This window comes from Mytilus edulis, chromosome 2, assembly GCF_963676685.1.
Source record: "Mytilus edulis chromosome 2, xbMytEdul2.2, whole genome shotgun sequence".
NCBI classification, from domain to species: Eukaryota; Metazoa; Mollusca; class Bivalvia; order Mytilida; family Mytilidae; genus Mytilus; species Mytilus edulis.
In genome coordinates, this window is record NC_092345.1 from 86,196,578 (window position 1) to 86,221,833 (window position 25,256).

General features: G+C 37.2%; 1 protein-coding gene and 32 non-coding genes across 44 annotated transcripts in view; 32 read left to right on the forward strand and 1 right to left on the reverse strand.

The window, feature by feature from the left end:
• The first annotated feature begins 224 nt into the window (after window positions 1–224).
• Trnaa-ugc (transfer RNA alanine (anticodon UGC)) lies at window positions 225–296 on the forward strand. Its single transcript has one exon. It is a non-coding gene; the product is annotated as a tRNA-Ala (tRNA).
• Window positions 297–479: 183 nt separating this feature from the next.
• Window positions 480–551, forward strand: Trnaa-cgc (transfer RNA alanine (anticodon CGC)). Its single transcript has one exon. It is a non-coding gene; the product is annotated as a tRNA-Ala (tRNA).
• A 528-nt stretch (window positions 552–1,079) lies between these two features.
• Window positions 1,080–1,151, forward strand: Trnae-cuc (transfer RNA glutamic acid (anticodon CUC)). The gene has a single exon. It is a non-coding gene; the product is annotated as a tRNA-Glu (tRNA).
• Window positions 1,152–1,547: 396 nt separating this feature from the next.
• On the forward strand, window positions 1,548–1,619 carry Trnaa-ugc (transfer RNA alanine (anticodon UGC)). Its single transcript has one exon. It is a non-coding gene; the product is annotated as a tRNA-Ala (tRNA).
• Window positions 1,620–1,802: 183 nt separating this feature from the next.
• Trnaa-cgc (transfer RNA alanine (anticodon CGC)) lies at window positions 1,803–1,874 on the forward strand. The gene has a single exon. It is a non-coding gene; the product is annotated as a tRNA-Ala (tRNA).
• A 528-nt stretch (window positions 1,875–2,402) lies between these two features.
• On the forward strand, window positions 2,403–2,474 carry Trnae-cuc (transfer RNA glutamic acid (anticodon CUC)). The gene has a single exon. It is a non-coding gene; the product is annotated as a tRNA-Glu (tRNA).
• Window positions 2,475–2,870: 396 nt separating this feature from the next.
• Trnaa-ugc (transfer RNA alanine (anticodon UGC)) lies at window positions 2,871–2,942 on the forward strand. The gene has a single exon. It is a non-coding gene; the product is annotated as a tRNA-Ala (tRNA).
• A 183-nt stretch (window positions 2,943–3,125) lies between these two features.
• On the forward strand, window positions 3,126–3,197 carry Trnaa-cgc (transfer RNA alanine (anticodon CGC)). The gene has a single exon. It is a non-coding gene; the product is annotated as a tRNA-Ala (tRNA).
• A 528-nt stretch (window positions 3,198–3,725) lies between these two features.
• Trnae-cuc (transfer RNA glutamic acid (anticodon CUC)) lies at window positions 3,726–3,797 on the forward strand. Its single transcript has one exon. It is a non-coding gene; the product is annotated as a tRNA-Glu (tRNA).
• Window positions 3,798–4,193: 396 nt separating this feature from the next.
• Trnaa-ugc (transfer RNA alanine (anticodon UGC)) lies at window positions 4,194–4,265 on the forward strand. The gene has a single exon. It is a non-coding gene; the product is annotated as a tRNA-Ala (tRNA).
• A 183-nt stretch (window positions 4,266–4,448) lies between these two features.
• On the forward strand, window positions 4,449–4,520 carry Trnaa-cgc (transfer RNA alanine (anticodon CGC)). The gene has a single exon. It is a non-coding gene; the product is annotated as a tRNA-Ala (tRNA).
• Window positions 4,521–5,048: 528 nt separating this feature from the next.
• Window positions 5,049–5,120, forward strand: Trnae-cuc (transfer RNA glutamic acid (anticodon CUC)). Its single transcript has one exon. It is a non-coding gene; the product is annotated as a tRNA-Glu (tRNA).
• A 394-nt stretch (window positions 5,121–5,514) lies between these two features.
• Window positions 5,515–5,586, forward strand: Trnaa-ugc (transfer RNA alanine (anticodon UGC)). The gene has a single exon. It is a non-coding gene; the product is annotated as a tRNA-Ala (tRNA).
• Window positions 5,587–5,769: 183 nt separating this feature from the next.
• Trnaa-cgc (transfer RNA alanine (anticodon CGC)) lies at window positions 5,770–5,841 on the forward strand. Its single transcript has one exon. It is a non-coding gene; the product is annotated as a tRNA-Ala (tRNA).
• A 528-nt stretch (window positions 5,842–6,369) lies between these two features.
• Window positions 6,370–6,441, forward strand: Trnae-cuc (transfer RNA glutamic acid (anticodon CUC)). The gene has a single exon. It is a non-coding gene; the product is annotated as a tRNA-Glu (tRNA).
• A 396-nt stretch (window positions 6,442–6,837) lies between these two features.
• Window positions 6,838–6,909, forward strand: Trnaa-ugc (transfer RNA alanine (anticodon UGC)). The gene has a single exon. It is a non-coding gene; the product is annotated as a tRNA-Ala (tRNA).
• A 183-nt stretch (window positions 6,910–7,092) lies between these two features.
• On the forward strand, window positions 7,093–7,164 carry Trnaa-cgc (transfer RNA alanine (anticodon CGC)). Its single transcript has one exon. It is a non-coding gene; the product is annotated as a tRNA-Ala (tRNA).
• A 528-nt stretch (window positions 7,165–7,692) lies between these two features.
• Trnae-cuc (transfer RNA glutamic acid (anticodon CUC)) lies at window positions 7,693–7,764 on the forward strand. Its single transcript has one exon. It is a non-coding gene; the product is annotated as a tRNA-Glu (tRNA).
• A 396-nt stretch (window positions 7,765–8,160) lies between these two features.
• On the forward strand, window positions 8,161–8,232 carry Trnaa-ugc (transfer RNA alanine (anticodon UGC)). The gene has a single exon. It is a non-coding gene; the product is annotated as a tRNA-Ala (tRNA).
• Window positions 8,233–8,415: 183 nt separating this feature from the next.
• Trnaa-cgc (transfer RNA alanine (anticodon CGC)) lies at window positions 8,416–8,487 on the forward strand. The gene has a single exon. It is a non-coding gene; the product is annotated as a tRNA-Ala (tRNA).
• A 528-nt stretch (window positions 8,488–9,015) lies between these two features.
• On the forward strand, window positions 9,016–9,087 carry Trnae-cuc (transfer RNA glutamic acid (anticodon CUC)). The gene has a single exon. It is a non-coding gene; the product is annotated as a tRNA-Glu (tRNA).
• Window positions 9,088–9,483: 396 nt separating this feature from the next.
• Window positions 9,484–9,555, forward strand: Trnaa-ugc (transfer RNA alanine (anticodon UGC)). The gene has a single exon. It is a non-coding gene; the product is annotated as a tRNA-Ala (tRNA).
• Window positions 9,556–9,738: 183 nt separating this feature from the next.
• Window positions 9,739–9,810, forward strand: Trnaa-cgc (transfer RNA alanine (anticodon CGC)). Its single transcript has one exon. It is a non-coding gene; the product is annotated as a tRNA-Ala (tRNA).
• Window positions 9,811–10,338: 528 nt separating this feature from the next.
• Window positions 10,339–10,410, forward strand: Trnae-cuc (transfer RNA glutamic acid (anticodon CUC)). Its single transcript has one exon. It is a non-coding gene; the product is annotated as a tRNA-Glu (tRNA).
• A 396-nt stretch (window positions 10,411–10,806) lies between these two features.
• Window positions 10,807–10,878, forward strand: Trnaa-ugc (transfer RNA alanine (anticodon UGC)). The gene has a single exon. It is a non-coding gene; the product is annotated as a tRNA-Ala (tRNA).
• Window positions 10,879–11,061: 183 nt separating this feature from the next.
• Trnaa-cgc (transfer RNA alanine (anticodon CGC)) lies at window positions 11,062–11,133 on the forward strand. The gene has a single exon. It is a non-coding gene; the product is annotated as a tRNA-Ala (tRNA).
• A 528-nt stretch (window positions 11,134–11,661) lies between these two features.
• On the forward strand, window positions 11,662–11,733 carry Trnae-cuc (transfer RNA glutamic acid (anticodon CUC)). The gene has a single exon. It is a non-coding gene; the product is annotated as a tRNA-Glu (tRNA).
• A 394-nt stretch (window positions 11,734–12,127) lies between these two features.
• On the forward strand, window positions 12,128–12,199 carry Trnaa-ugc (transfer RNA alanine (anticodon UGC)). The gene has a single exon. It is a non-coding gene; the product is annotated as a tRNA-Ala (tRNA).
• Window positions 12,200–12,382: 183 nt separating this feature from the next.
• Window positions 12,383–12,454, forward strand: Trnaa-cgc (transfer RNA alanine (anticodon CGC)). Its single transcript has one exon. It is a non-coding gene; the product is annotated as a tRNA-Ala (tRNA).
• A 528-nt stretch (window positions 12,455–12,982) lies between these two features.
• Window positions 12,983–13,054, forward strand: Trnae-cuc (transfer RNA glutamic acid (anticodon CUC)). The gene has a single exon. It is a non-coding gene; the product is annotated as a tRNA-Glu (tRNA).
• Window positions 13,055–13,448: 394 nt separating this feature from the next.
• On the forward strand, window positions 13,449–13,520 carry Trnaa-ugc (transfer RNA alanine (anticodon UGC)). Its single transcript has one exon. It is a non-coding gene; the product is annotated as a tRNA-Ala (tRNA).
• An 809-nt stretch (window positions 13,521–14,329) lies between these two features.
• Trnae-cuc (transfer RNA glutamic acid (anticodon CUC)) lies at window positions 14,330–14,401 on the forward strand. Its single transcript has one exon. It is a non-coding gene; the product is annotated as a tRNA-Glu (tRNA).
• A 6,507-nt stretch (window positions 14,402–20,908) lies between these two features.
• LOC139513241 (histone deacetylase 4-like) overlaps window positions 20,909–25,256 on the reverse strand; it is a 96,048-nt gene continuing 91,700 nt past the window's right edge. For all 12 annotated transcript variants that reach the window (XM_071301560.1, XM_071301569.1, XM_071301567.1 and 9 more), the window contains 2 exons: window positions 24,862–24,997; window positions 20,909–24,368 (listed from right to left, as the gene is read on the reverse strand). In XM_071301560.1, the coding sequence (XP_071157661.1) occupies window positions 24,323–24,368; window positions 24,862–24,997 (182 nt within the window). In that variant the 3' untranslated portion in view covers window positions 20,909–24,322. The remainder of the gene's footprint in view (window positions 24,369–24,861; window positions 24,998–25,256) is intronic.

The following is a 25,256-nucleotide window of genomic DNA, read 5'->3' on the forward strand; positions in this document are numbered from 1 at the left end:
CTTTCTTCAGCTCAATATATAACGAGGCCGACTGATTGATGGTTCATTTCATGAAAAAGAACTACAAAATCTAATGTACTTGCTCAGCAAATTTCAACTGTTAAAGACATAAAGATAACCATCTCGTCTTGGTGCAAGACTTTTTTTTAACAATCAGAGTGGCATATATATATATACATGGTATGAAAATACACTACTTAAATTTAATGTTTTATCGTTGTGAAGGGGATGTAGCTCAGTGGTAGAGCGTTCGCTTTGCATGTGAAAGGCCCCGGGTTCGATCCCCGGCATCTCCACTCCTAATTTTTTGTCAATGTAATTGAGTCCACATAAACTATGTCTTTCGTGCACTATCAAGTGAAAAATGTACAGTTAAACATAAGAGAGCATCTCCGACCTCTCGTAGGACACCTACCTGAACACTTGTCCTGTGGTAAAAGGCGGAATTGAAAAGGAAATATTGATGAAAATCCAGGGACGGGGATGTAGCTCAGTGGTAGAGCGTTCGCTTCGCATGTGAAAGGCCCCGGGTTCGATCCCCGGCATCTCCATATTTTTTGGCCGCAGACAAAAGCGCCATCGATAAATCAAAGTAATCTCGCCTACACAATGCTGCTTTGCCTTGAAAATCATAGAAAGCGCAACGAAATGTTAGTGCTGTTTAAACAGCGCACTCGATCGGCACAGATGACTTCAAATTTCAAAATCATTCTTTAGAGGCATGTCTCAAATGCACGCTCAAACATTTCAGGCAAAGCCGAATAAATACCACACTCCCCCTTCCCCCCGACATGTTTTACTTGTGTCACAATATTATATGGATTATAACTTAATTATCGTGAGTCAGAACAAATCGAATGTTAATGTTAATGATTCCAGCCTGAAACAATGCGTTATATAGCGTCGACGGTAGCGACTATTCGCGGTGATTTCGCTGCCTTTTGCAGTTTTAAGTTATTGACATTCTATAGTCTATCTAACGCCAGTCGACATTCCCAATGACGTTGTAACGTACAAAAAGGCATGATTGCTGTTATTGTTGCTCTTTATATGTGTTAAGTTACCCCACTATGAGTAAGTCCCAGGTAGTCTAGTGGTTAGGATTCCGCGCTCTCACCGCGGCGGCCGGGGTTCGATTCCCCGTCTGGGAAGATATTTTTGCGCCTTTTCTCCGGATCGATATTGATATTAATAACGGTATATGCTTCAAACAACTGTTATGTGTACGTGGTCAATGAAAGAAACGGTGTATGTTTGTCCTATCATGCAAATATATACTATATGATTTCCTTTTACACCACCGATACTGTATATAAATTATGTCTTTCTTCAGCTCAATATATAACGAGGCCGACTGATTGATGGTTCATTTCATGAAAAAGAACTACAAAATCTAATGTACTTGCTCAGCAAATTTCAACTGTTAAAGACATAAAGATAACCATCTCGTCTTGGTGCAAGACTTTTTTTTAACAATCAGAGTGGCATATATATATATACATGGTATGAAAATACACTACTTAAATTTAATGTTTTATCGTTGTGAAGGGGATGTAGCTCAGTGGTAGAGCGTTCGCTTTGCATGTGAAAGGCCCCGGGTTCGATCCCCGGCATCTCCACTCCTAATTTTTTGTCAATGTAATTGAGTCCACATAAACTATGTCTTTCGTGCACTATCAAGTGAAAAATGTACAGTTAAACATAAGAGAGCATCTCCGACCTCTCGTAGGACACCTACCTGAACACTTGTCCTGTGGTAAAAGGCGGAATTGAAAAGGAAATATTGATGAAAATCCAGGGACGGGGATGTAGCTCAGTGGTAGAGCGTTCGCTTCGCATGTGAAAGGCCCCGGGTTCGATCCCCGGCATCTCCATATTTTTTGGCCGCAGACAAAAGCGCCATCGATAAATCAAAGTAATCTCGCCTACACAATGCTGCTTTGCCTTGAAAATCATAGAAAGCGCAACGAAATGTTAGTGCTGTTTAAACAGCGCACTCGATCGGCACAGATGACTTCAAATTTCAAAATCATTCTTTAGAGGCATGTCTCAAATGCACGCTCAAACATTTCAGGCAAAGCCGAATAAATACCACACTCCCCCTTCCCCCCGACATGTTTTACTTGTGTCACAATATTATATGGATTATAACTTAATTATCGTGAGTCAGAACAAATCGAATGTTAATGTTAATGATTCCAGCCTGAAACAATGCGTTATATAGCGTCGACGGTAGCGACTATTCGCGGTGATTTCGCTGCCTTTTGCAGTTTTAAGTTATTGACATTCTATAGTCTATCTAACGCCAGTCGACATTCCCAATGACGTTGTAACGTACAAAAAGGCATGATTGCTGTTATTGTTGCTCTTTATATGTGTTAAGTTACCCCACTATGAGTAAGTCCCAGGTAGTCTAGTGGTTAGGATTCCGCGCTCTCACCGCGGCGGCCGGGGTTCGATTCCCCGTCTGGGAAGATATTTTTGCGCCTTTTCTCCGGATCGATATTGATATTAATAACGGTATATGCTTCAAACAACTGTTATGTGTACGTGGTCAATGAAAGAAACGGTGTATGTTTGTCCTATCATGCAAATATATACTATATGATTTCCTTTTACACCACCGATACTGTATATAAATTATGTCTTTCTTCAGCTCAATATATAACGAGGCCGACTGATTGATGGTTCATTTCATGAAAAAGAACTACAAAATCTAATGTACTTGCTCAGCAAATTTCAACTGTTAAAGACATAAAGATAACCATCTCGTCTTGGTGCAAGACTTTTTTTTAACAATCAGAGTGGCATATATATATATACATGGTATGAAAATACACTACTTAAATTTAATGTTTTATCGTTGTGAAGGGGATGTAGCTCAGTGGTAGAGCGTTCGCTTTGCATGTGAAAGGCCCCGGGTTCGATCCCCGGCATCTCCACTCCTAATTTTTTGTCAATGTAATTGAGTCCACATAAACTATGTCTTTCGTGCACTATCAAGTGAAAAATGTACAGTTAAACATAAGAGAGCATCTCCGACCTCTCGTAGGACACCTACCTGAACACTTGTCCTGTGGTAAAAGGCGGAATTGAAAAGGAAATATTGATGAAAATCCAGGGACGGGGATGTAGCTCAGTGGTAGAGCGTTCGCTTCGCATGTGAAAGGCCCCGGGTTCGATCCCCGGCATCTCCATATTTTTTGGCCGCAGACAAAAGCGCCATCGATAAATCAAAGTAATCTCGCCTACACAATGCTGCTTTGCCTTGAAAATCATAGAAAGCGCAACGAAATGTTAGTGCTGTTTAAACAGCGCACTCGATCGGCACAGATGACTTCAAATTTCAAAATCATTCTTTAGAGGCATGTCTCAAATGCACGCTCAAACATTTCAGGCAAAGCCGAATAAATACCACACTCCCCCTTCCCCCCGACATGTTTTACTTGTGTCACAATATTATATGGATTATAACTTAATTATCGTGAGTCAGAACAAATCGAATGTTAATGTTAATGATTCCAGCCTGAAACAATGCGTTATATAGCGTCGACGGTAGCGACTATTCGCGGTGATTTCGCTGCCTTTTGCAGTTTTAAGTTATTGACATTCTATAGTCTATCTAACGCCAGTCGACATTCCCAATGACGTTGTAACGTACAAAAAGGCATGATTGCTGTTATTGTTGCTCTTTATATGTGTTAAGTTACCCCACTATGAGTAAGTCCCAGGTAGTCTAGTGGTTAGGATTCCGCGCTCTCACCGCGGCGGCCGGGGTTCGATTCCCCGTCTGGGAAGATATTTTTGCGCCTTTTCTCCGGATCGATATTGATATTAATAACGGTATATGCTTCAAACAACTGTTATGTGTACGTGGTCAATGAAAGAAACGGTGTATGTTTGTCCTATCATGCAAATATATACTATATGATTTCCTTTTACACCACCGATACTGTATATAAATTATGTCTTTCTTCAGCTCAATATATAACGAGGCCGACTGATTGATGGTTCATTTCATGAAAAAGAACTACAAAATCTAATGTACTTGCTCAGCAAATTTCAACTGTTAAAGACATAAAGATAACCATCTCGTCTTGGTGCAAGACTTTTTTTTAACAATCAGAGTGGCATATATATATATACATGGTATGAAAATACACTACTTAAATTTAATGTTTTATCGTTGTGAAGGGGATGTAGCTCAGTGGTAGAGCGTTCGCTTTGCATGTGAAAGGCCCCGGGTTCGATCCCCGGCATCTCCACTCCTAATTTTTTGTCAATGTAATTGAGTCCACATAAACTATGTCTTTCGTGCACTATCAAGTGAAAAATGTACAGTTAAACATAAGAGAGCATCTCCGACCTCTCGTAGGACACCTACCTGAACACTTGTCCTGTGGTAAAAGGCGGAATTGAAAAGGAAATATTGATGAAAATCCAGGGACGGGGATGTAGCTCAGTGGTAGAGCGTTCGCTTCGCATGTGAAAGGCCCCGGGTTCGATCCCCGGCATCTCCATATTTTTTGGCCGCAGACAAAAGCGCCATCGATAAATCAAAGTAATCTCGCCTACACAATGCTGCTTTGCCTTGAAAATCATAGAAAGCGCAACGAAATGTTAGTGCTGTTTAAACAGCGCACTCGATCGGCACAGATGACTTCAAATTTCAAAATCATTCTTTAGAGGCATGTCTCAAATGCACGCTCAAACATTTCAGGCAAAGCCGAATAAATACCACACTCCCCCTTCCCCCCGACATGTTTTACTTGTGTCACAATATTATATGGATTATAACTTAATTATCGTGAGTCAGAACAAATCGAATGTTAATGTTAATGATTCCAGCCTGAAACAATGCGTTATATAGCGTCGACGGTAGCGACTATTCGCGGTGATTTCGCTGCCTTTTGCAGTTTTAAGTTATTGACATTCTATAGTCTATCTAACGCCAGTCGACATTCCCAATGACGTTGTAACGTACAAAAAGGCATGATTGCTGTTATTGTTGCTCTTTATATGTGTTAAGTTACCCCACTATGAGTAAGTCCCAGGTAGTCTAGTGGTTAGGATTCCGCGCTCTCACCGCGGCGGCCGGGGTTCGATTCCCCGTCTGGGAAGATATTTTTGCGCCTTTTCTCCGGATCGATATTGATATTAATAACGGTATATGCTTCAAACAACTGTTATGTGTACGTGGTCAATGAAAGAAACGGTGTATGTTTGTCCTATCATGCAAATATATACTATATGATTTCCTTTTACACCACCGATACTGTATATAAATTATGTCTTTCTTCAGCTCAATATATAACGAGGCCGACTGATTGATGGTTCATTTCATGAAAAAGAACTACAAAATCTAATGTACTTGCTCAGCAAATTTCAACTGTTAAAGACATAAAGATAACCATCTCGTCTTGGTGCAAGACTTTTTTTTAACAATCAGAGTGGCATATATATATACATGGTATGAAAATACACTACTTAAATTTAATGTTCTATCGTTGTGAAGGGGATGTAGCTCAGTGGTAGAGCGTTCGCTTTGCATGTGAAAGGCCCCGGGTTCGATCCCCGGCATCTCCACTCCTAATTTTTTGTCAATGTAATTGAGTCCACATAAACTATGTCTTTCGTGCACTATCAAGTGAAAAATGTACAGTTAAACATAAGAGAGCATCTCCGACCTCTCGTAGGACACCTACCTGAACACTTGTCCTGTGGTAAAAGGCGGAATTGAAAAGGAAATATTGATGAAAATCCAGGGACGGGGATGTAGCTCAGTGGTAGAGCGTTCGCTTCGCATGTGAAAGGCCCCGGGTTCGATCCCCGGCATCTCCATATTTTTTGGCCGCAGACAAAAGCGCCATCGATAAATCAAAGTAATCTCGCCTACACAATGCTGCTTTGCCTTGAAAATCATAGAAAGCGCAACGAAATGTTAGTGCTGTTTAAACAGCGCACTCGATCGGCACAGATGACTTCAAATTTCAAAATCATTCTTTAGAGGCATGTCTCAAATGCACGCTCAAACATTTCAGGCAAAGCCGAATAAATACCACACTCCCCCTTCCCCCCGACATGTTTTACTTGTGTCACAATATTATATGGATTATAACTTAATTATCGTGAGTCAGAACAAATCGAATGTTAATGTTAATGATTCCAGCCTGAAACAATGCGTTATATAGCGTCGACGGTAGCGACTATTCGCGGTGATTTCGCTGCCTTTTGCAGTTTTAAGTTATTGACATTCTATAGTCTATCTAACGCCAGTCGACATTCCCAATGACGTTGTAACGTACAAAAAGGCATGATTGCTGTTATTGTTGCTCTTTATATGTGTTAAGTTACCCCACTATGAGTAAGTCCCAGGTAGTCTAGTGGTTAGGATTCCGCGCTCTCACCGCGGCGGCCGGGGTTCGATTCCCCGTCTGGGAAGATATTTTTGCGCCTTTTCTCCGGATCGATATTGATATTAATAACGGTATATGCTTCAAACAACTGTTATGTGTACGTGGTCAATGAAAGAAACGGTGTATGTTTGTCCTATCATGCAAATATATACTATATGATTTCCTTTTACACCACCGATACTGTATATAAATTATGTCTTTCTTCAGCTCAATATATAACGAGGCCGACTGATTGATGGTTCATTTCATGAAAAAGAACTACAAAATCTAATGTACTTGCTCAGCAAATTTCAACTGTTAAAGACATAAAGATAACCATCTCGTCTTGGTGCAAGACTTTTTTTTAACAATCAGAGTGGCATATATATATATACATGGTATGAAAATACACTACTTAAATTTAATGTTTTATCGTTGTGAAGGGGATGTAGCTCAGTGGTAGAGCGTTCGCTTTGCATGTGAAAGGCCCCGGGTTCGATCCCCGGCATCTCCACTCCTAATTTTTTGTCAATGTAATTGAGTCCACATAAACTATGTCTTTCGTGCACTATCAAGTGAAAAATGTACAGTTAAACATAAGAGAGCATCTCCGACCTCTCGTAGGACACCTACCTGAACACTTGTCCTGTGGTAAAAGGCGGAATTGAAAAGGAAATATTGATGAAAATCCAGGGACGGGGATGTAGCTCAGTGGTAGAGCGTTCGCTTCGCATGTGAAAGGCCCCGGGTTCGATCCCCGGCATCTCCATATTTTTTGGCCGCAGACAAAAGCGCCATCGATAAATCAAAGTAATCTCGCCTACACAATGCTGCTTTGCCTTGAAAATCATAGAAAGCGCAACGAAATGTTAGTGCTGTTTAAACAGCGCACTCGATCGGCACAGATGACTTCAAATTTCAAAATCATTCTTTAGAGGCATGTCTCAAATGCACGCTCAAACATTTCAGGCAAAGCCGAATAAATACCACACTCCCCCTTCCCCCCGACATGTTTTACTTGTGTCACAATATTATATGGATTATAACTTAATTATCGTGAGTCAGAACAAATCGAATGTTAATGTTAATGATTCCAGCCTGAAACAATGCGTTATATAGCGTCGACGGTAGCGACTATTCGCGGTGATTTCGCTGCCTTTTGCAGTTTTAAGTTATTGACATTCTATAGTCTATCTAACGCCAGTCGACATTCCCAATGACGTTGTAACGTACAAAAAGGCATGATTGCTGTTATTGTTGCTCTTTATATGTGTTAAGTTACCCCACTATGAGTAAGTCCCAGGTAGTCTAGTGGTTAGGATTCCGCGCTCTCACCGCGGCGGCCGGGGTTCGATTCCCCGTCTGGGAAGATATTTTTGCGCCTTTTCTCCGGATCGATATTGATATTAATAACGGTATATGCTTCAAACAACTGTTATGTGTACGTGGTCAATGAAAGAAACGGTGTATGTTTGTCCTATCATGCAAATATATACTATATGATTTCCTTTTACACCACCGATACTGTATATAAATTATGTCTTTCTTCAGCTCAATATATAACGAGGCCGACTGATTGATGGTTCATTTCATGAAAAAGAACTACAAAATCTAATGTACTTGCTCAGCAAATTTCAACTGTTAAAGACATAAAGATAACCATCTCGTCTTGGTGCAAGACTTTTTTTTAACAATCAGAGTGGCATATATATATATACATGGTATGAAAATACACTACTTAAATTTAATGTTTTATCGTTGTGAAGGGGATGTAGCTCAGTGGTAGAGCGTTCGCTTTGCATGTGAAAGGCCCCGGGTTCGATCCCCGGCATCTCCACTCCTAATTTTTTGTCAATGTAATTGAGTCCACATAAACTATGTCTTTCGTGCACTATCAAGTGAAAAATGTACAGTTAAACATAAGAGAGCATCTCCGACCTCTCGTAGGACACCTACCTGAACACTTGTCCTGTGGTAAAAGGCGGAATTGAAAAGGAAATATTGATGAAAATCCAGGGACGGGGATGTAGCTCAGTGGTAGAGCGTTCGCTTCGCATGTGAAAGGCCCCGGGTTCGATCCCCGGCATCTCCATATTTTTTGGCCGCAGACAAAAGCGCCATCGATAAATCAAAGTAATCTCGCCTACACAATGCTGCTTTGCCTTGAAAATCATAGAAAGCGCAACGAAATGTTAGTGCTGTTTAAACAGCGCACTCGATCGGCACAGATGACTTCAAATTTCAAAATCATTCTTTAGAGGCATGTCTCAAATGCACGCTCAAACATTTCAGGCAAAGCCGAATAAATACCACACTCCCCCTTCCCCCCGACATGTTTTACTTGTGTCACAATATTATATGGATTATAACTTAATTATCGTGAGTCAGAACAAATCGAATGTTAATGTTAATGATTCCAGCCTGAAACAATGCGTTATATAGCGTCGACGGTAGCGACTATTCGCGGTGATTTCGCTGCCTTTTGCAGTTTTAAGTTATTGACATTCTATAGTCTATCTAACGCCAGTCGACATTCCCAATGACGTTGTAACGTACAAAAAGGCATGATTGCTGTTATTGTTGCTCTTTATATGTGTTAAGTTACCCCACTATGAGTAAGTCCCAGGTAGTCTAGTGGTTAGGATTCCGCGCTCTCACCGCGGCGGCCGGGGTTCGATTCCCCGTCTGGGAAGATATTTTTGCGCCTTTTCTCCGGATCGATATTGATATTAATAACGGTATATGCTTCAAACAACTGTTATGTGTACGTGGTCAATGAAAGAAACGGTGTATGTTTGTCCTATCATGCAAATATATACTATATGATTTCCTTTTACACCACCGATACTGTATATAAATTATGTCTTTCTTCAGCTCAATATATAACGAGGCCGACTGATTGATGGTTCATTTCATGAAAAAGAACTACAAAATCTAATGTACTTGCTCAGCAAATTTCAACTGTTAAAGACATAAAGATAACCATCTCGTCTTGGTGCAAGACTTTTTTTTAACAATCAGAGTGGCATATATATATATACATGGTATGAAAATACACTACTTAAATTTAATGTTTTATCGTTGTGAAGGGGATGTAGCTCAGTGGTAGAGCGTTCGCTTTGCATGTGAAAGGCCCCGGGTTCGATCCCCGGCATCTCCACTCCTAATTTTTTGTCAATGTAATTGAGTCCACATAAACTATGTCTTTCGTGCACTATCAAGTGAAAAATGTACAGTTAAACATAAGAGAGCATCTCCGACCTCTCGTAGGACACCTACCTGAACACTTGTCCTGTGGTAAAAGGCGGAATTGAAAAGGAAATATTGATGAAAATCCAGGGACGGGGATGTAGCTCAGTGGTAGAGCGTTCGCTTCGCATGTGAAAGGCCCCGGGTTCGATCCCCGGCATCTCCATATTTTTTGGCCGCAGACAAAAGCGCCATCGATAAATCAAAGTAATCTCGCCTACACAATGCTGCTTTGCCTTGAAAATCATAGAAAGCGCAACGAAATGTTAGTGCTGTTTAAACAGCGCACTCGATCGGCACAGATGACTTCAAATTTCAAAATCATTCTTTAGAGGCATGTCTCAAATGCACGCTCAAACATTTCAGGCAAAGCCGAATAAATACCACACTCCCCCTTCCCCCCGACATGTTTTACTTGTGTCACAATATTATATGGATTATAACTTAATTATCGTGAGTCAGAACAAATCGAATGTTAATGTTAATGATTCCAGCCTGAAACAATGCGTTATATAGCGTCGACGGTAGCGACTATTCGCGGTGATTTCGCTGCCTTTTGCAGTTTTAAGTTATTGACATTCTATAGTCTATCTAACGCCAGTCGACATTCCCAATGACGTTGTAACGTACAAAAAGGCATGATTGCTGTTATTGTTGCTCTTTATATGTGTTAAGTTACCCCACTATGAGTAAGTCCCAGGTAGTCTAGTGGTTAGGATTCCGCGCTCTCACCGCGGCGGCCGGGGTTCGATTCCCCGTCTGGGAAGATATTTTTGCGCCTTTTCTCCGGATCGATATTGATATTAATAACGGTATATGCTTCAAACAACTGTTATGTGTACGTGGTCAATGAAAGAAACGGTGTATGTTTGTCCTATCATGCAAATATATACTATATGATTTCCTTTTACACCACCGATACTGTATATAAATTATGTCTTTCTTCAGCTCAATATATAACGAGGCCGACTGATTGATGGTTCATTTCATGAAAAAGAACTACAAAATCTAATGTACTTGCTCAGCAAATTTCAACTGTTAAAGACATAAAGATAACCATCTCGTCTTGGTGCAAGACTTTTTTTTAACAATCAGAGTGGCATATATATATATACATGGTATGAAAATACACTACTTAAATTTAATGTTTTATCGTTGTGAAGGGGATGTAGCTCAGTGGTAGAGCGTTCGCTTTGCATGTGAAAGGCCCCGGGTTCGATCCCCGGCATCTCCACTCCTAATTTTTTGTCAATGTAATTGAGTCCACATAAACTATGTCTTTCGTGCACTATCAAGTGAAAAATGTACAGTTAAACATAAGAGAGCATCTCCGACCTCTCGTAGGACACCTACCTGAACACTTGTCCTGTGGTAAAAGGCGGAATTGAAAAGGAAATATTGATGAAAATCCAGGGACGGGGATGTAGCTCAGTGGTAGAGCGTTCGCTTCGCATGTGAAAGGCCCCGGGTTCGATCCCCGGCATCTCCATATTTTTTGGCCGCAGACAAAAGCGCCATCGATAAATCAAAGTAATCTCGCCTACACAATGCTGCTTTGCCTTGAAAATCATAGAAAGCGCAACGAAATGTTAGTGCTGTTTAAACAGCGCACTCGATCGGCACAGATGACTTCAAATTTCAAAATCATTCTTTAGAGGCATGTCTCAAATGCACGCTCAAACATTTCAGGCAAAGCCGAATAAATACCACACTCCCCCTTCCCCCCGACATGTTTTACTTGTGTCACAATATTATATGGATTATAACTTAATTATCGTGAGTCAGAACAAATCGAATGTTAATGTTAATGATTCCAGCCTGAAACAATGCGTTATATAGCGTCGACGGTAGCGACTATTCGCGGTGATTTCGCTGCCTTTTGCAGTTTTAAGTTATTGACATTCTATAGTCTATCTAACGCCAGTCGACATTCCCAATGACGTTGTAACGTACAAAAAGGCATGATTGCTGTTATTGTTGCTCTTTATATGTGTTAAGTTACCCCACTATGAGTAAGTCCCAGGTAGTCTAGTGGTTAGGATTCCGCGCTCTCACCGCGGCGGCCGGGGTTCGATTCCCCGTCTGGGAAGATATTTTTGCGCCTTTTCTCCGGATCGATATTGATATTAATAACGGTATATGCTTCAAACAACTGTTATGTGTACGTGGTCAATGAAAGAAACGGTGTATGTTTGTCCTATCATGCAAATATATACTATATGATTTCCTTTTACACCACCGATACTGTATATAAATTATGTCTTTCTTCAGCTCAATATATAACGAGGCCGACTGATTGATGGTTCATTTCATGAAAAAGAACTACAAAATCTAATGTACTTGCTCAGCAAATTTCAACTGTTAAAGACATAAAGATAACCATCTCGTCTTGGTGCAAGACTTTTTTTTAACAATCAGAGTGGCATATATATATACATGGTATGAAAATACACTACTTAAATTTAATGTTTTATCGTTGTGAAGGGGATGTAGCTCAGTGGTAGAGCGTTCGCTTTGCATGTGAAAGGCCCCGGGTTCGATCCCCGGCATCTCCACTCCTAATTTTTTGTCAATGTAATTGAGTCCACATAAACTATGTCTTTCGTGCACTATCAAGTGAAAAATGTACAGTTAAACATAAGAGAGCATCTCCGACCTCTCGTAGGACACCTACCTGAACACTTGTCCTGTGGTAAAAGGCGGAATTGAAAAGGAAATATTGATGAAAATCCAGGGACGGGGATGTAGCTCAGTGGTAGAGCGTTCGCTTCGCATGTGAAAGGCCCCGGGTTCGATCCCCGGCATCTCCATATTTTTTGGCCGCAGACAAAAGCGCCATCGATAAATCAAAGTAATCTCGCCTACACAATGCTGCTTTGCCTTGAAAATCATAGAAAGCGCAACGAAATGTTAGTGCTGTTTAAACAGCGCACTCGATCGGCACAGATGACTTCAAATTTCAAAATCATTCTTTAGAGGCATGTCTCAAATGCACGCTCAAACATTTCAGGCAAAGCCGAATAAATACCACACTCCCCCTTCCCCCCGACATGTTTTACTTGTGTCACAATATTATATGGATTATAACTTAATTATCGTGAGTCAGAACAAATCGAATGTTAATGTTAATGATTCCAGCCTGAAACAATGCGTTATATAGCGTCGACGGTAGCGACTATTCGCGGTGATTTCGCTGCCTTTTGCAGTTTTAAGTTATTGACATTCTATAGTCTATCTAACGCCAGTCGACATTCCCAATGACGTTGTAACGTACAAAAAGGCATGATTGCTGTTATTGTTGCTCTTTATATGTGTTAAGTTACCCCACTATGAGTAAGTCCCAGGTAGTCTAGTGGTTAGGATTCCGCGCTCTCACCGCGGCGGCCGGGGTTCGATTCCCCGTCTGGGAAGATATTTTTGCGCCTTTTCTCCGGATCGATATTGATATTAATAACGGTATATGCTTCAAACAACTGTTATGTGTACGTGGTCAATGAAAGAAACGGTGTATGTTTGTCCTATCATGCAAATATATACTATATGATTTCCTTTTACACCACCGATACTGTATATAAATTATGTCTTTCTTCAGCTCAATATATAACGAGGCCGACTGATTGATGGTTCATTTCATGAAAAAGAACTACAAAATCTAATGTACTTGCTCAGCAAATTTCAACTGTTAAAGACATAAAGATAACCATCTCGTCTTGGTGCAAGACTTTTTTTTAACAATCAGAGTGGCATATATATATACATGGTATGAAAATACACTACTTAAATTTAATGTTTTATCGTTGTGAAGGGGATGTAGCTCAGTGGTAGAGCGTTCGCTTTGCATGTGAAAGGCCCCGGGTTCGATCCCCGGCATCTCCACTCCTAATTTTTTGTCAATGTAATTGAGTCCACATAAACTATGTCTTTCGTGCACTATCAAGTGAAAAATGTACAGTTAAACATAAGAGAGCATCTCCGACCTCTCGTAGGACACCTACCTGAACACTTGTCCTGTGGTAAAAGGCGGAATTGAAAAGGAAATATTGATGAAAATCCAGGGACGGGGATGTAGCTTAGTGGTAGAGCGTTGTTTGAAGCATATACCGTTATTAATATCAATAGCATGTGAAAGGCCCCGGGTTCGATCCCCGGCATCTCCATATTTTTTGGCCGCAGACAAAAGCGCCATCGATAAATCAAAGTAATCTCGCCTACACAATGCTGCTTTGCCTTGAAAATCATAGAAAGCGCAACGAAATGTTAGTGCTGTTTAAACAGCGCACTCGATCGGCACAGATGACTTCAAATTTCAAAATCATTCTTTAGAGGCATGTCTCAAATGCACGCTCAAACATTTCAGGCAAAGCCGAATAAATACCACACTCCCCCTTCCCCCCGACATGTTTTACTTGTGTCACAATATTATATGGATTATAACTTAATTATCGTGAGTCAGAACAAATCGAATGTTAATGTTAATGATTCCAGCCTGAAACAATGCGTTATATAGCGTCGACGGTAGCGACTATTCGCGGTGATTTCGCTGCCTTTTGCAGTTTTAAGTTATTGACATTCTATAGTCTATCTAACGCCAGTCGACATTCCCAATGACGTTGTAACGTACAAAAAGGCATGATTGCTGTTATTGTTGCTCTTTATATGTGTTAAGTTACCCCACTATGAGTAAGTCCCAGGTAGTCTAGTGGTTAGGATTCCGCGCTCTCACCGCGGCGGCCGGGGTTCGATTCCCCGTCTGGGAAGATATTTTTGCGCCTTTTCTCCGGATCGATATTGATATTGATAACGGTATATGCTTCAAACAACTGTTATGTATTACCCCACTATGAGTAAGTCCCAGGTAGTCTGTACGCTGTTGGTGTAGACGGTGCCTTTCTCTAGTTCGTGAATCTCCGGTTTTGTAATAGTTTTGTGGATACGTCTTGTTATTCATTATATACGTTCCTAGCTGCTCTTCTCGGCCTTTGTTTTAATTCTTTGTCTGGATTGCTTTAATAGGGGACCTATACAGTGGATGCATATTCTAACCATGGTGATACAGGAGATCTAGTGTCTTTGATGCCTTCCCTACCGTCTTGCTGATATGAGTTTCCCGCTGTAGGTTGCTGGTGGCAGGTTAATCATTTGACCCTGTAATGGTCCATTTGTTTGAAAGAGTCTTTTGTGGGGCACTTTGTCAAAACGTTTTAAAGAAATCTAGCAGGGTAATTTCTGAATGTTCTCCTTGATCTAATTTTTTGCCAATTTTATCAAGGGTTATTAGGAGCTGGGTTTGCTTTGAACCGGTGTTGATGGTCACATATGGTTTGGTGATGGTCAAAGTGAACCATGATGGTGCTGTGAACAATGTGTTCCAAATAAACTCATCATAGATACCAGGACTAAATTTTGCATATACGCCAGACGCGCGTTTTGTCTACAAAAGACTCATCAGTGACGCTCGAATCCAAAAAAATTAAAAGGCCAATTAAAGTACGAAGTTGAAGAGCATTGAGGACCAAAATTCCAAAAAGTTTTGCCAAATTCAGTTAAGGTAATTCCAAGAGTTTTCAGCAGATTGAAATCAATGAGACTGATCTGTCGTTTGAAGTTTTGTGTTTTTCAGCTTTCTTGAATACTGGTACATTATTGGCAGCTCGCCAGTCGTTAGGGATGGTTCCTGTGTCTAAATTTCTGGTAAAGTATAGTCAGGCATGGTGCTATATGTTCATCTGATTTTTTAAGTATATAAGCTGGAATTTCAACAAACTTAGTGGCTTTGAACGATTTAAGGCTCAGGTCTGGCTGACTGTGTATTCCATAGTTTGAAATGACCCTGTGTAATGTGTGATATAAAGTAAAATCACAAAAATACTGAACTCAGAGGAAAATCAAATAGTAAAGTCCCTAATCATGGCAAAATCGAACGACAAAACACATAAAAAAAAATGGACAACAACTGTCATATTCCTGACTTGGTACAGGCATTTTTTAATGTAGAAAATGCTGGATTAAACCTGGTTTTATAGCGCTATACCTCTCACTTTGTACGACAGTGTCATCAAATTCCGTTATATTTACAATGATGCGTGAACTAAACATGTTATGCATATCATCTTTTGTGTAAACAGATTGCAACTGAATGTTTAACATTGAAGCTTGTGTTGGTGTATCACTGTGGAGTAGTCCATCTTTGTCATTAATGATTACAATGACTGTTGATTCTTGTTTCCTGCTCTTGGTGTAAAACCAGAAGTGTTTTGCTTGCTACTTGTGAAATCGTCCCTTTATTTTCCATGAACAACCTTGGATTCTTTATGTAACTTAACCTTGAGGAATCTGTATCGTTTCCAATCTTTAGTGTTTTTGATTCTTTTGGCCTTTTTGTTGATGCTAATTTTCAATAGCTGTGTATTCCTCCAAGTCTGTTTTGTTAGTACGTATGGTGTCATTACATTCCTGATGAGTTTTTTAAAAATTATTCCACAGTGTGTTGATGTCGCTGGATTTGGTGTTTTGAAAATCTGTGAGGTTATCCGTAATAATTTTCTTAATACCCATCATATCGTTTTTTCTAAGAGATTGATAGTTCTCTTGATTGGTTTTAGTTTTGTGATTTTGCTGCTAGATCTAAAAGAACGATGTCGTGGTCACTATTTTCGATTGATGGGAGTGTCTCTCAAGACGACCTGGATGTGATGTAAACAGAAGGCCCAAAGGAATTCACCCTCTAGTTGATTTGTCTACCAGTTGTTGGATGTTCAGGTCTGCAGTCATTATAATGCAAGCTAGGTTGACCTGTGTTGGTACTTGATTGGTACTTGATTGCTGTGTGTATCATATGAGGTTCTTCCAATGTCTGGAAGATTGAAGTCAACTCCAAATAGGAATATGTTGTTCTTATTTTTCCCTAACGTTCAGAGAAATAAATGACGCCACGGATACATAACAACAGCGTTAAAATTTGGAAGACCTGGATGGTTAGATATTATGGCAATGTCATCCGCATGCCACCGAGGAACAAATACCTTGTACAATATCCACAAAGCTTATAAGGAGACCACTTATTCGAATCGGAGACCACTTATTCGAATCCGAGACAAAGCAAAGTACTTGAGAATTTCGAAATCGAAATCAACCAAGCCAACATTAACACTCTTAGAAATTATTAAGAGGCGAGCTGCTAGATTGGTCTATAATGACTACACATCACATACACCAGAATGTGTCCCGACAATACTAGAAGAACTAAAACAAGCCTGATAACAGATAACTGGATATCAACGCTCTATCGTATCAAGAACGATCTGATAGACACCAACAAGAGTACTTACATCAAAGGTGAGACAGTAGAAGTCGTCTTCCAATACAGGATAAACAATAATGTCTATATGAAATTCTTTCTACAAAGATTTTTTTATCATTGTTACATTTAAATACCATTTTTAGAGTAACACATTTGATTTCATTGTAATCACCGGACTAGATTTATAATGTCATCATGCACAGAGTTTGACATTGTACCAACATTTAAACCTTTGATTTTTCAACACTTTATACCACTATTCCACATAAACTTAAAGCTCGGCTGAAAGAACTCGTCAGCTTATGTTTCTTTAACAAAAAGGGCACTAGACGCTTTAAATATCTAGTTTTGGGCAGGAATTCAGCTTCTTTGTGAAAAATCATAGAGTCAAGCAAAAAATACACCGAAGAGGATATCACTGCCATGCTGGACTTTTTAATTGACAACATATTTGTTGAATTTGGAGGTTTTGTCTTCCAACAGACTATTGTAATCCCAATGGGTACCAATTGCACTCCTCTACTTGCAGATTTGTTTTTGTATTCCTATGAAGCAGAGGCTTGTACAGAAAGGAGAAAAGAAATTAGCCCAGTCTTTCGGTATATTGATGATGTACTGTCTCTTAATAATAATCGATTCAGTGATCACCAATTAACATTTAAATATATCCAAGTGAACTTGAAATTAAAAAAAACTACCGACACAGATAAATCTGCTTCATATTTAGACCTTTTTTGTCGAAATGACTACGGATGGTAGGTTGAATACCAAAATTTATGACAAACGCGATGATTTTAATTTTCCTATAGTCAACTTTCCATTTCTGTGTAGCAACATCCCAGCAGCACCAGCATATGGAGTATATGTGTCTCAATTGATACGTTACCCTAGAGCTAGCTCGAAGTACATTGATTTTGTTGAACGAAGAATACTGCTTTCTCAAAAGTTGCTTAGACAGGGCTATGAATGAATCAAATTAAGGTCATCACTCAAGAAATTTTACGGTCGCCATCATCAGCTGATTGGCCATTATGACAAAAGTGTGTCAGAAATCATATCTGATATTCTTCCTCAGTCATAATAATTAACCTTCTAATATTACCGAACTGAACAAAGAAATAACACGACGGATGCCGTATACGGTGTAGGAAATGCTTACCCTTCCGGAGCACCTGATTTTACTCCCGGTTTTTAGTGGAGTTCGTGTTGTTTCTTACTTATTATTTTTAACTGTTGATGTAAATGTCTTTTGGTTTTACGAGTCTTTGTTTACTCCTTGGTTTTTGATTATTATTGTCTTTGAAACGTTCCATTTAGGAACCTCACTTTTATATGAAACCAGAAGTATAATTTGATGAATAGCTAATGTTTGTGTCAGTTGTTCAAATGCTATCGAGAATACGGTAAGTAGAAATGAGAAGATGTGGTATGAGACAGCTCTCCATCAAAGTCACAATGTGTGAAAGTAAACCAGTATAGGTCAAAGAAAGGCTTTCAACACAGAGCCTTTGCTCTCACAGAACAACAAGCTTCAAAGGGCCCCAAAATGACTAGAGTAAAACAGTCCAAATAGGAAAACCAACGGTCTAATTTATAGGGAAAACGGTACTATTTATTCTGCTATAGGCGACAATACTTACAATTCCTAAATTTACCACTTTTTATAATAAAAACCTGGAGAAAACAGTTATGTGTGGTGTTAGTACATTATTAATCTATTTTAAAAATTAAAGCCAAATAGTATCATGACCAATTTCCAACGGAGCTTGTTAATGTTATCCATGCCCACCGTCATTTTACAATTTTTTTAAATTTTGGAAGCCTTTTCGAATAATTCTCTAGAAAATATTTCAATAGATTTTAAATTATATTGTAAATTTACACACTGCAGTTATTCATAGATAATTAAAAACATATATTGTACCCTTATATCCAATCACAGCGCTCCTAATTTGACTTCCTTCACCTGCCTTGGGTACACAAAAGGCCAACCTAAGGCTGGGAAAATGTAATACTACCGTTTTCCCTATATAAGTAACGAGAAACGAGAAACATTTATGAACCATTTAACAAACGAAAACAACTGAACATCAGGTTCCAGACTTAGGAGAGGTCCAAAGGCCTGAAATGCTGCCGGTTTCAACGTTTCAACAGGCACCAACCTTCATTCTAACCTGGAGCAGTAGAGTAACATGACGACATAGAAACACAAGCTATTTCAATTAATATTTTATGGTGTAACTCAATCAAAACAACATATAGAAAACAAGTAAACATACACTGAACGAATACATTTGATCTACGACACAATGTAAAACAATGTCAAAAGACAACTATGACCTAGTTCTTTTTTTATTAGATTGCCAATTGTTTAGAAAACTTTCATCAACTTACCTGGAATTCACAAGTTTTTGTGTAACATGCAGCAAATAGAAGAAGAGAAATAGATACAAATTTGTTCGACAGTTGTTTAACTGCTTTCGAGCATTTGACTTGTTTATGTCTTTATTTTGATTAGATAGCGAATTGTTAAGAATCCTCGGTTCACATTCTGTTCCGTCATGCTTTCCTCAGACTGTTGATGGTGTCTTCGTTACCAAACATCCACTGACTGTGTACTCAATGATATTTTAGTCTGGGAAGACATGATTTATTCATTACCTGTAGTTTGCAGGGGACTTTGAACTATCTTCCAGAACTGCACGTATTCTTAGATAGGTACTTTTCCTTTTTCTTTTACTTATTTCGTTTGTGTTTTTTGATGATCTGCTTTTTATTTTTTATTTTGTCCTTTTACACCAATGTCCCAAGTTAGGAAGGGATGATAGATACATATACAATTTAGCTTTAACCTCACAGAATTCTCTATGTGCCTGTCCCCAATGATAGTTCAGTGGTTGTCCTTGGGTGTTGTAAATATTTCCTTTTTGATTTTTTTCACATTTTGTCATGCTGGTATTTTTTTCTATACTTATAAATCCTGTCATTGTAATGTTGTGCCATGGTATAGTTTTTTTTATATATATATATATATATATATATATTTGTTTGTTTTTATAGTGATTAAGCTAATAATAACACAATGTTGACTGCTCTACATTTATACCTATTATGTCTGTATGTTTGGTTCACACATCGTTGTCAATAAAATGGAATGGTATGCAACTGTTATACAAGTGAGGGGTTTAGCTAGCTATATGACCAGGTTTATCACAGCATTTTCTACATAATAAAATGCCTGTACCAAGTCAGGAATAAGACAGTTGTTATCCATTCGTTTGAAGTGTTTGAGGATTAGATTTTGCCATTTGATTGGGGATTTTACTTTTTGAATTTTTTCCTCAAAGTTCAGTTTTTTGTGATTTTACTTTTTATTGCTTACTATACCTTGTGGGTTTCACTCATTATTGCAGACTTTACAGTAACCTACATTCACATCCTTTGGGACTCATGTAGATAAATATAACCCTCTAATTATTGTTATTTTAATTAAATGTAAGACATTAAGATCTTTAAATTTACTAAATGCCATAAGTGCTAGAAACTGTTTCAATCAGCATTGGCTTTTCATCTTATGATAGTACTCTTTTGGAAACAAATTATATCAAAATCCTTTATGGATAACAAGGGCAGATCTTATTCGTACTATTCAGCACAGGAGGAAACACAAATCTATTATCCAAAAATATTTGGGAAAACACATGCAATAATATCTTCCTTTTATACCTCTTAATCTTTATTTTGAAGACTAGGTCCACCTCATACTTTGTTGTATTTTTTACAAGAAAAAATGAAAAAATATGAGGACAGGACAAGCAATTAGTAAAAGGTGACATACAACAACACAGCTATATATATATATCCAGCTGTGTTGTTGTATGTCACCTTATATATATATATCACAGAAACTCCCTGTCCTTACAAAAATACCATGATGGCCAATTAAATGATACAACAAAAACTATACAGTAGTCAACAAAATTTACTTCACAAATTTGACAAAGATTTTTTTTTACAAGAAAGAAGATCGTATTGTCTACTAAAACAAATAAAAAGATATATAATATTTAATAGTAGCACTACTTTACCAACAACAGAAAATTATATATGGTTAACGTAACCTGCTTTACAAGCAAATAATGAAAAATACAACTTCGTCCATCAGCATTTGACCGATCACATGACCAATCAATGCTATGGTAACATGAAATGAATGCCAAATGGTTTGTGATTATAAACTGTGAGATATTTTATGCTGCAAAAAAACTGAATTCTGACATGAATGATATGGTTTTCTGATCACTTTAGATTTTGACAACTAAATGTTGATGATTTCTATGAACTTACAAGGAAAATTATTGATAGGAACAAAATTTTCAATCACAAACAACCAAATATAAATCTTTCACTGCTTGAGTTATTTTTTTGCTTAACATTAGTTATAATAATAAGGTAAAGTTCACAATATAAATCAACAATTTAACAACTAAGTTCAAATTAGCTGTAAAAATTTGCTTATTAAAATTTCAAAAAAGAAGAAACATCATATAAAAATAATTTCTTCTAGATCTATACATGTTTTTGTGGCACTGTATACCTGACAGTGCCTAAATTCTGGAAACAATATATATTACACTGTTACAAAAAACTGATAATTATGAAAAAAGATCAAGAATTTATATAAAAAAAAAATTAAACTCCTTTATAAAAAAGATTTTAAATGTATCTTTCAAAAACTTATCTAGACATCTTCTGCCAATTGTTGCTATTGGACATCCAAAAAATAACTGGTTACCAGATCATGTTAAGTCAATTTGGAGTATTAAATTTAATAATGAAATACATTCATGAGAATATATGTCTTACTGTGCGACTAGATAATTTGTGCCAAATGCTTTATGTACAAAGCAAAAAAGCAGATTCACTTTTAGTGAGGGCAAGGATACATCAGTTTTACATATGACAGCTAAATGACATAATAATGTAAAAATATCCACAAAAACACAATACCATTAACATGTTGTCAAGAAAAAGTGTGGAAGCTTATAAAAATACAAGATGTAAATTTAAAAGTACAGTAGCAATGTATGATGAGTATAAAAGAAGATTAACATGATGTGTTATTGACATTTTTAATGCAGGATCTGTCTGATGTGAAGTTCATTCCTTGAACACTTATAACATAATGTGTAAGACTTGAATACCCTGACTTAATCTAGAAGAAAGGGATAGCTGAACAGTTTGTACAATAAGATCACTGAATATTAGATCATTTTATTATATTGGTATGTTACAAAACAACTGGAGCAATGGTAGACTCCAAATAAAAGTTGTGATGAAGGTCATAAATATATTACCATAAATTTCTGGAAAATTGACCTTAATATAGAACTTAAACCGAAGTAAAGATGAGAATAACAAAAAAAAATGATATATGATAAGTGCAACAAGATTCTGAGAAATGAACCAGACTGTTAGTCTAACCAGTAAGGTAGAACAAATGAACAGACATTTCTACTGACATACACTGATATACAAATGCCTGCTGCTTTCCGCCTAAAATCTAAATGTTAACATTGTACAACCTAGTATCAGTAGAAATTATTTCAGGTGAATCTCTGTTTTAACTTATAAGTTTTATACTTGTGATACAGTAATTTCCGTAGACAATTTTACATTAATTATGACTGAAATGGAATCAAATATTGATTTAGACATTTACAACTAAAAGCAATGCTGATTCACTATGCATTAAAACAACTTATTCACAAAAGCTGATCTTGCACACTGACATTTAAATTATGGCCACAAAGGTTTTCAACAATAATTATGAATTTGGTCAGGGTTCTGTTTAAAAATTAACAAAAAATTATCATCAGGGTAGAAGTAATTATACCCTTGACTCCACCTATCTACCTGTCAATCATCAGTATCTCCTCCTCCTTTCTCATACAAATCATTCCTGATTTAATTATACCATTAAAGAAAACTTTTCATTGTGACATTTCCAACAAATTCTACAAATTTCTTATCTTTTACATTTTGTATACATTTTCACTACGACTTTAAAAACTCACCTAAAAACAAACTTGATTCCTCAATTGCCAAAATTATGAATCAAAGTTTCTATAAAATCATTGACAATTAAGTTCCTAGATGTATTAAATAAAATATAAAAGGACCTTTAAATGTATCAAAAACAATATTCAATAAATTCCTAAAATTCACACTTAGTACATTGTCTCCTATCGTATCATTTTTGGTAGTTTAAGAAGGAAAAATATTACTTCAGTGTCATTTTTAAAATAAACAAGTTTTTCACTAAAAAGATATGTGCTCTCATATATATATATATATATAATATAAAAAGAAAACTTCAATGATCAAATAATGAACATTAATTTTCAACGTCCAATTGACAATTTCACATAATTTCAAATCTTATTGTTACAAAAAAAAAATACTTTGTAACAATGGTTTAATTAAAACAGGAACATATTTGATAACCACAAGGATCAAACAATCTTTAAAAAATATGTATACATAATATATTACAGAACAATAAATGATAAATATAGAATTTTACAACTTTATACATGAACAATTTTTAAAATTTCCATGAAGAAAACAACACAAAATATATTCTTCTCAATTATATAACAAACATAAAAACCATCAACAAATTTGGCATGGAAACCCTTGAAATGTAATCCTTTGTTCTTTAGTGTTAACATTCTTCTGTCCAGCAGACTTAAAACAATATGACCACATGTATAAGCAGTCAGACAAACAAACAACAACTTACCCCTAACAAACATACGGACACAGATTGCTTTATATAACAATTATTGTGACCCAATTCCAATTATAAATTCAAATTGTATGTATAATTTATACAACAAAAATCAATTTAGTGACAAGTGAAAGGAAAACATTTTCTTTCCAGTAAAGGAAGTAGCTTTGCAAACTATCAAGGGGAACAACTCTATGAACGGTTCCTACACACACTGAAAGCTATCACAGTTACATATTGCACTAAGGCTGTACACTTGGGATCTACATCTCAATATTATATACAAACTCCATTGGACATCTAAAGTCATACACTAAGTTTAATATCAAAATTACAAAAGAGACACAAGAAAAAATCACTGGTTTATTTTGAAGTGGTCCTCTCACTCAAAAGGCATGTAATTGAACAAGTATTAAAAGGAACATAACACATCTCCATCATTACACAATCTAGTAATTACAGTCCCGAATCTGTTAACCTATCACTAATGCACAGACAGTTTCTCATTGCACCAACATATCTTTATTCTTAAGTGGCACAACCCATTGCCGTACTCTCTCAACTTCTGAAGTATTCCATGGCATCTTATGACTCACCTTCTTCCATTGGCTCTGATTGTTCAAAAGAACTACTGAAAAAAAGAGAGAAGCAAGTAGTAAACTCCTTAAAACTAGTACAAAGTTATACTGTCAAAGATTTGAACATTTTTACAACAATTTTTCCTTTCTATAATAATAATTTGTTTCTAATTCCAACCTGGAAAAAAATGTATTTTAAATAAGGTAAAATGTATAGCCGTCCCTCTGTGGCATTCGCTTTTAAGATAAGTACCAAATTATACATGCAATTGTGTTTTGTTTTCTCTTTTTTTTCAGTATGTACATGCAATTGTGTTTTTTTTTCTCTCTATTTTTTCAGTATTAAGTCAAACACTTTACAATACATTTTGTTACTGAACCAGATCTAAAAGAAGCATTGTGATTGATAAAAACAATACCAGTTATACCCCTACATATTTTCATGTTCCTTGCCCTATGTGCCAAAAGGCATAACAAGGACTAAGTAAGTAAGTAAGTCCTATGGAGGACATGTCTTGAATAAGTTTTCTCCTATAAATATTATACCTTCTCTTTCCTGCCACCATAGACAAAGAAGCTAACGCAGACACAGTATCAGCCTCCTCCATTTCTCTTTTCTGAGCCTCCATCAATGAATACTGTATTGTTCCCAGGTACTTTTGTACTACAGGCCAATATTTAGCTAGAAATGAAACAAATAATATTTTTTATTCAGGTACATTAATATTAACTACACAAAACTGCACACATCTCAAAACCCATGATTATGCCAAAATACGAACCAAAGAGCTTCGTAGACCTAGAGGGAAGTATGGACATTGTCTCCCTTTATTATTTTTATATGAAGACTTCAGTAAAAAAATCAAAATAAACAAAAATCAATATAAAATCAATGCTAATGAACTCTAGCCTTCTGCATATGCATGTTTTTTCACCTCTAG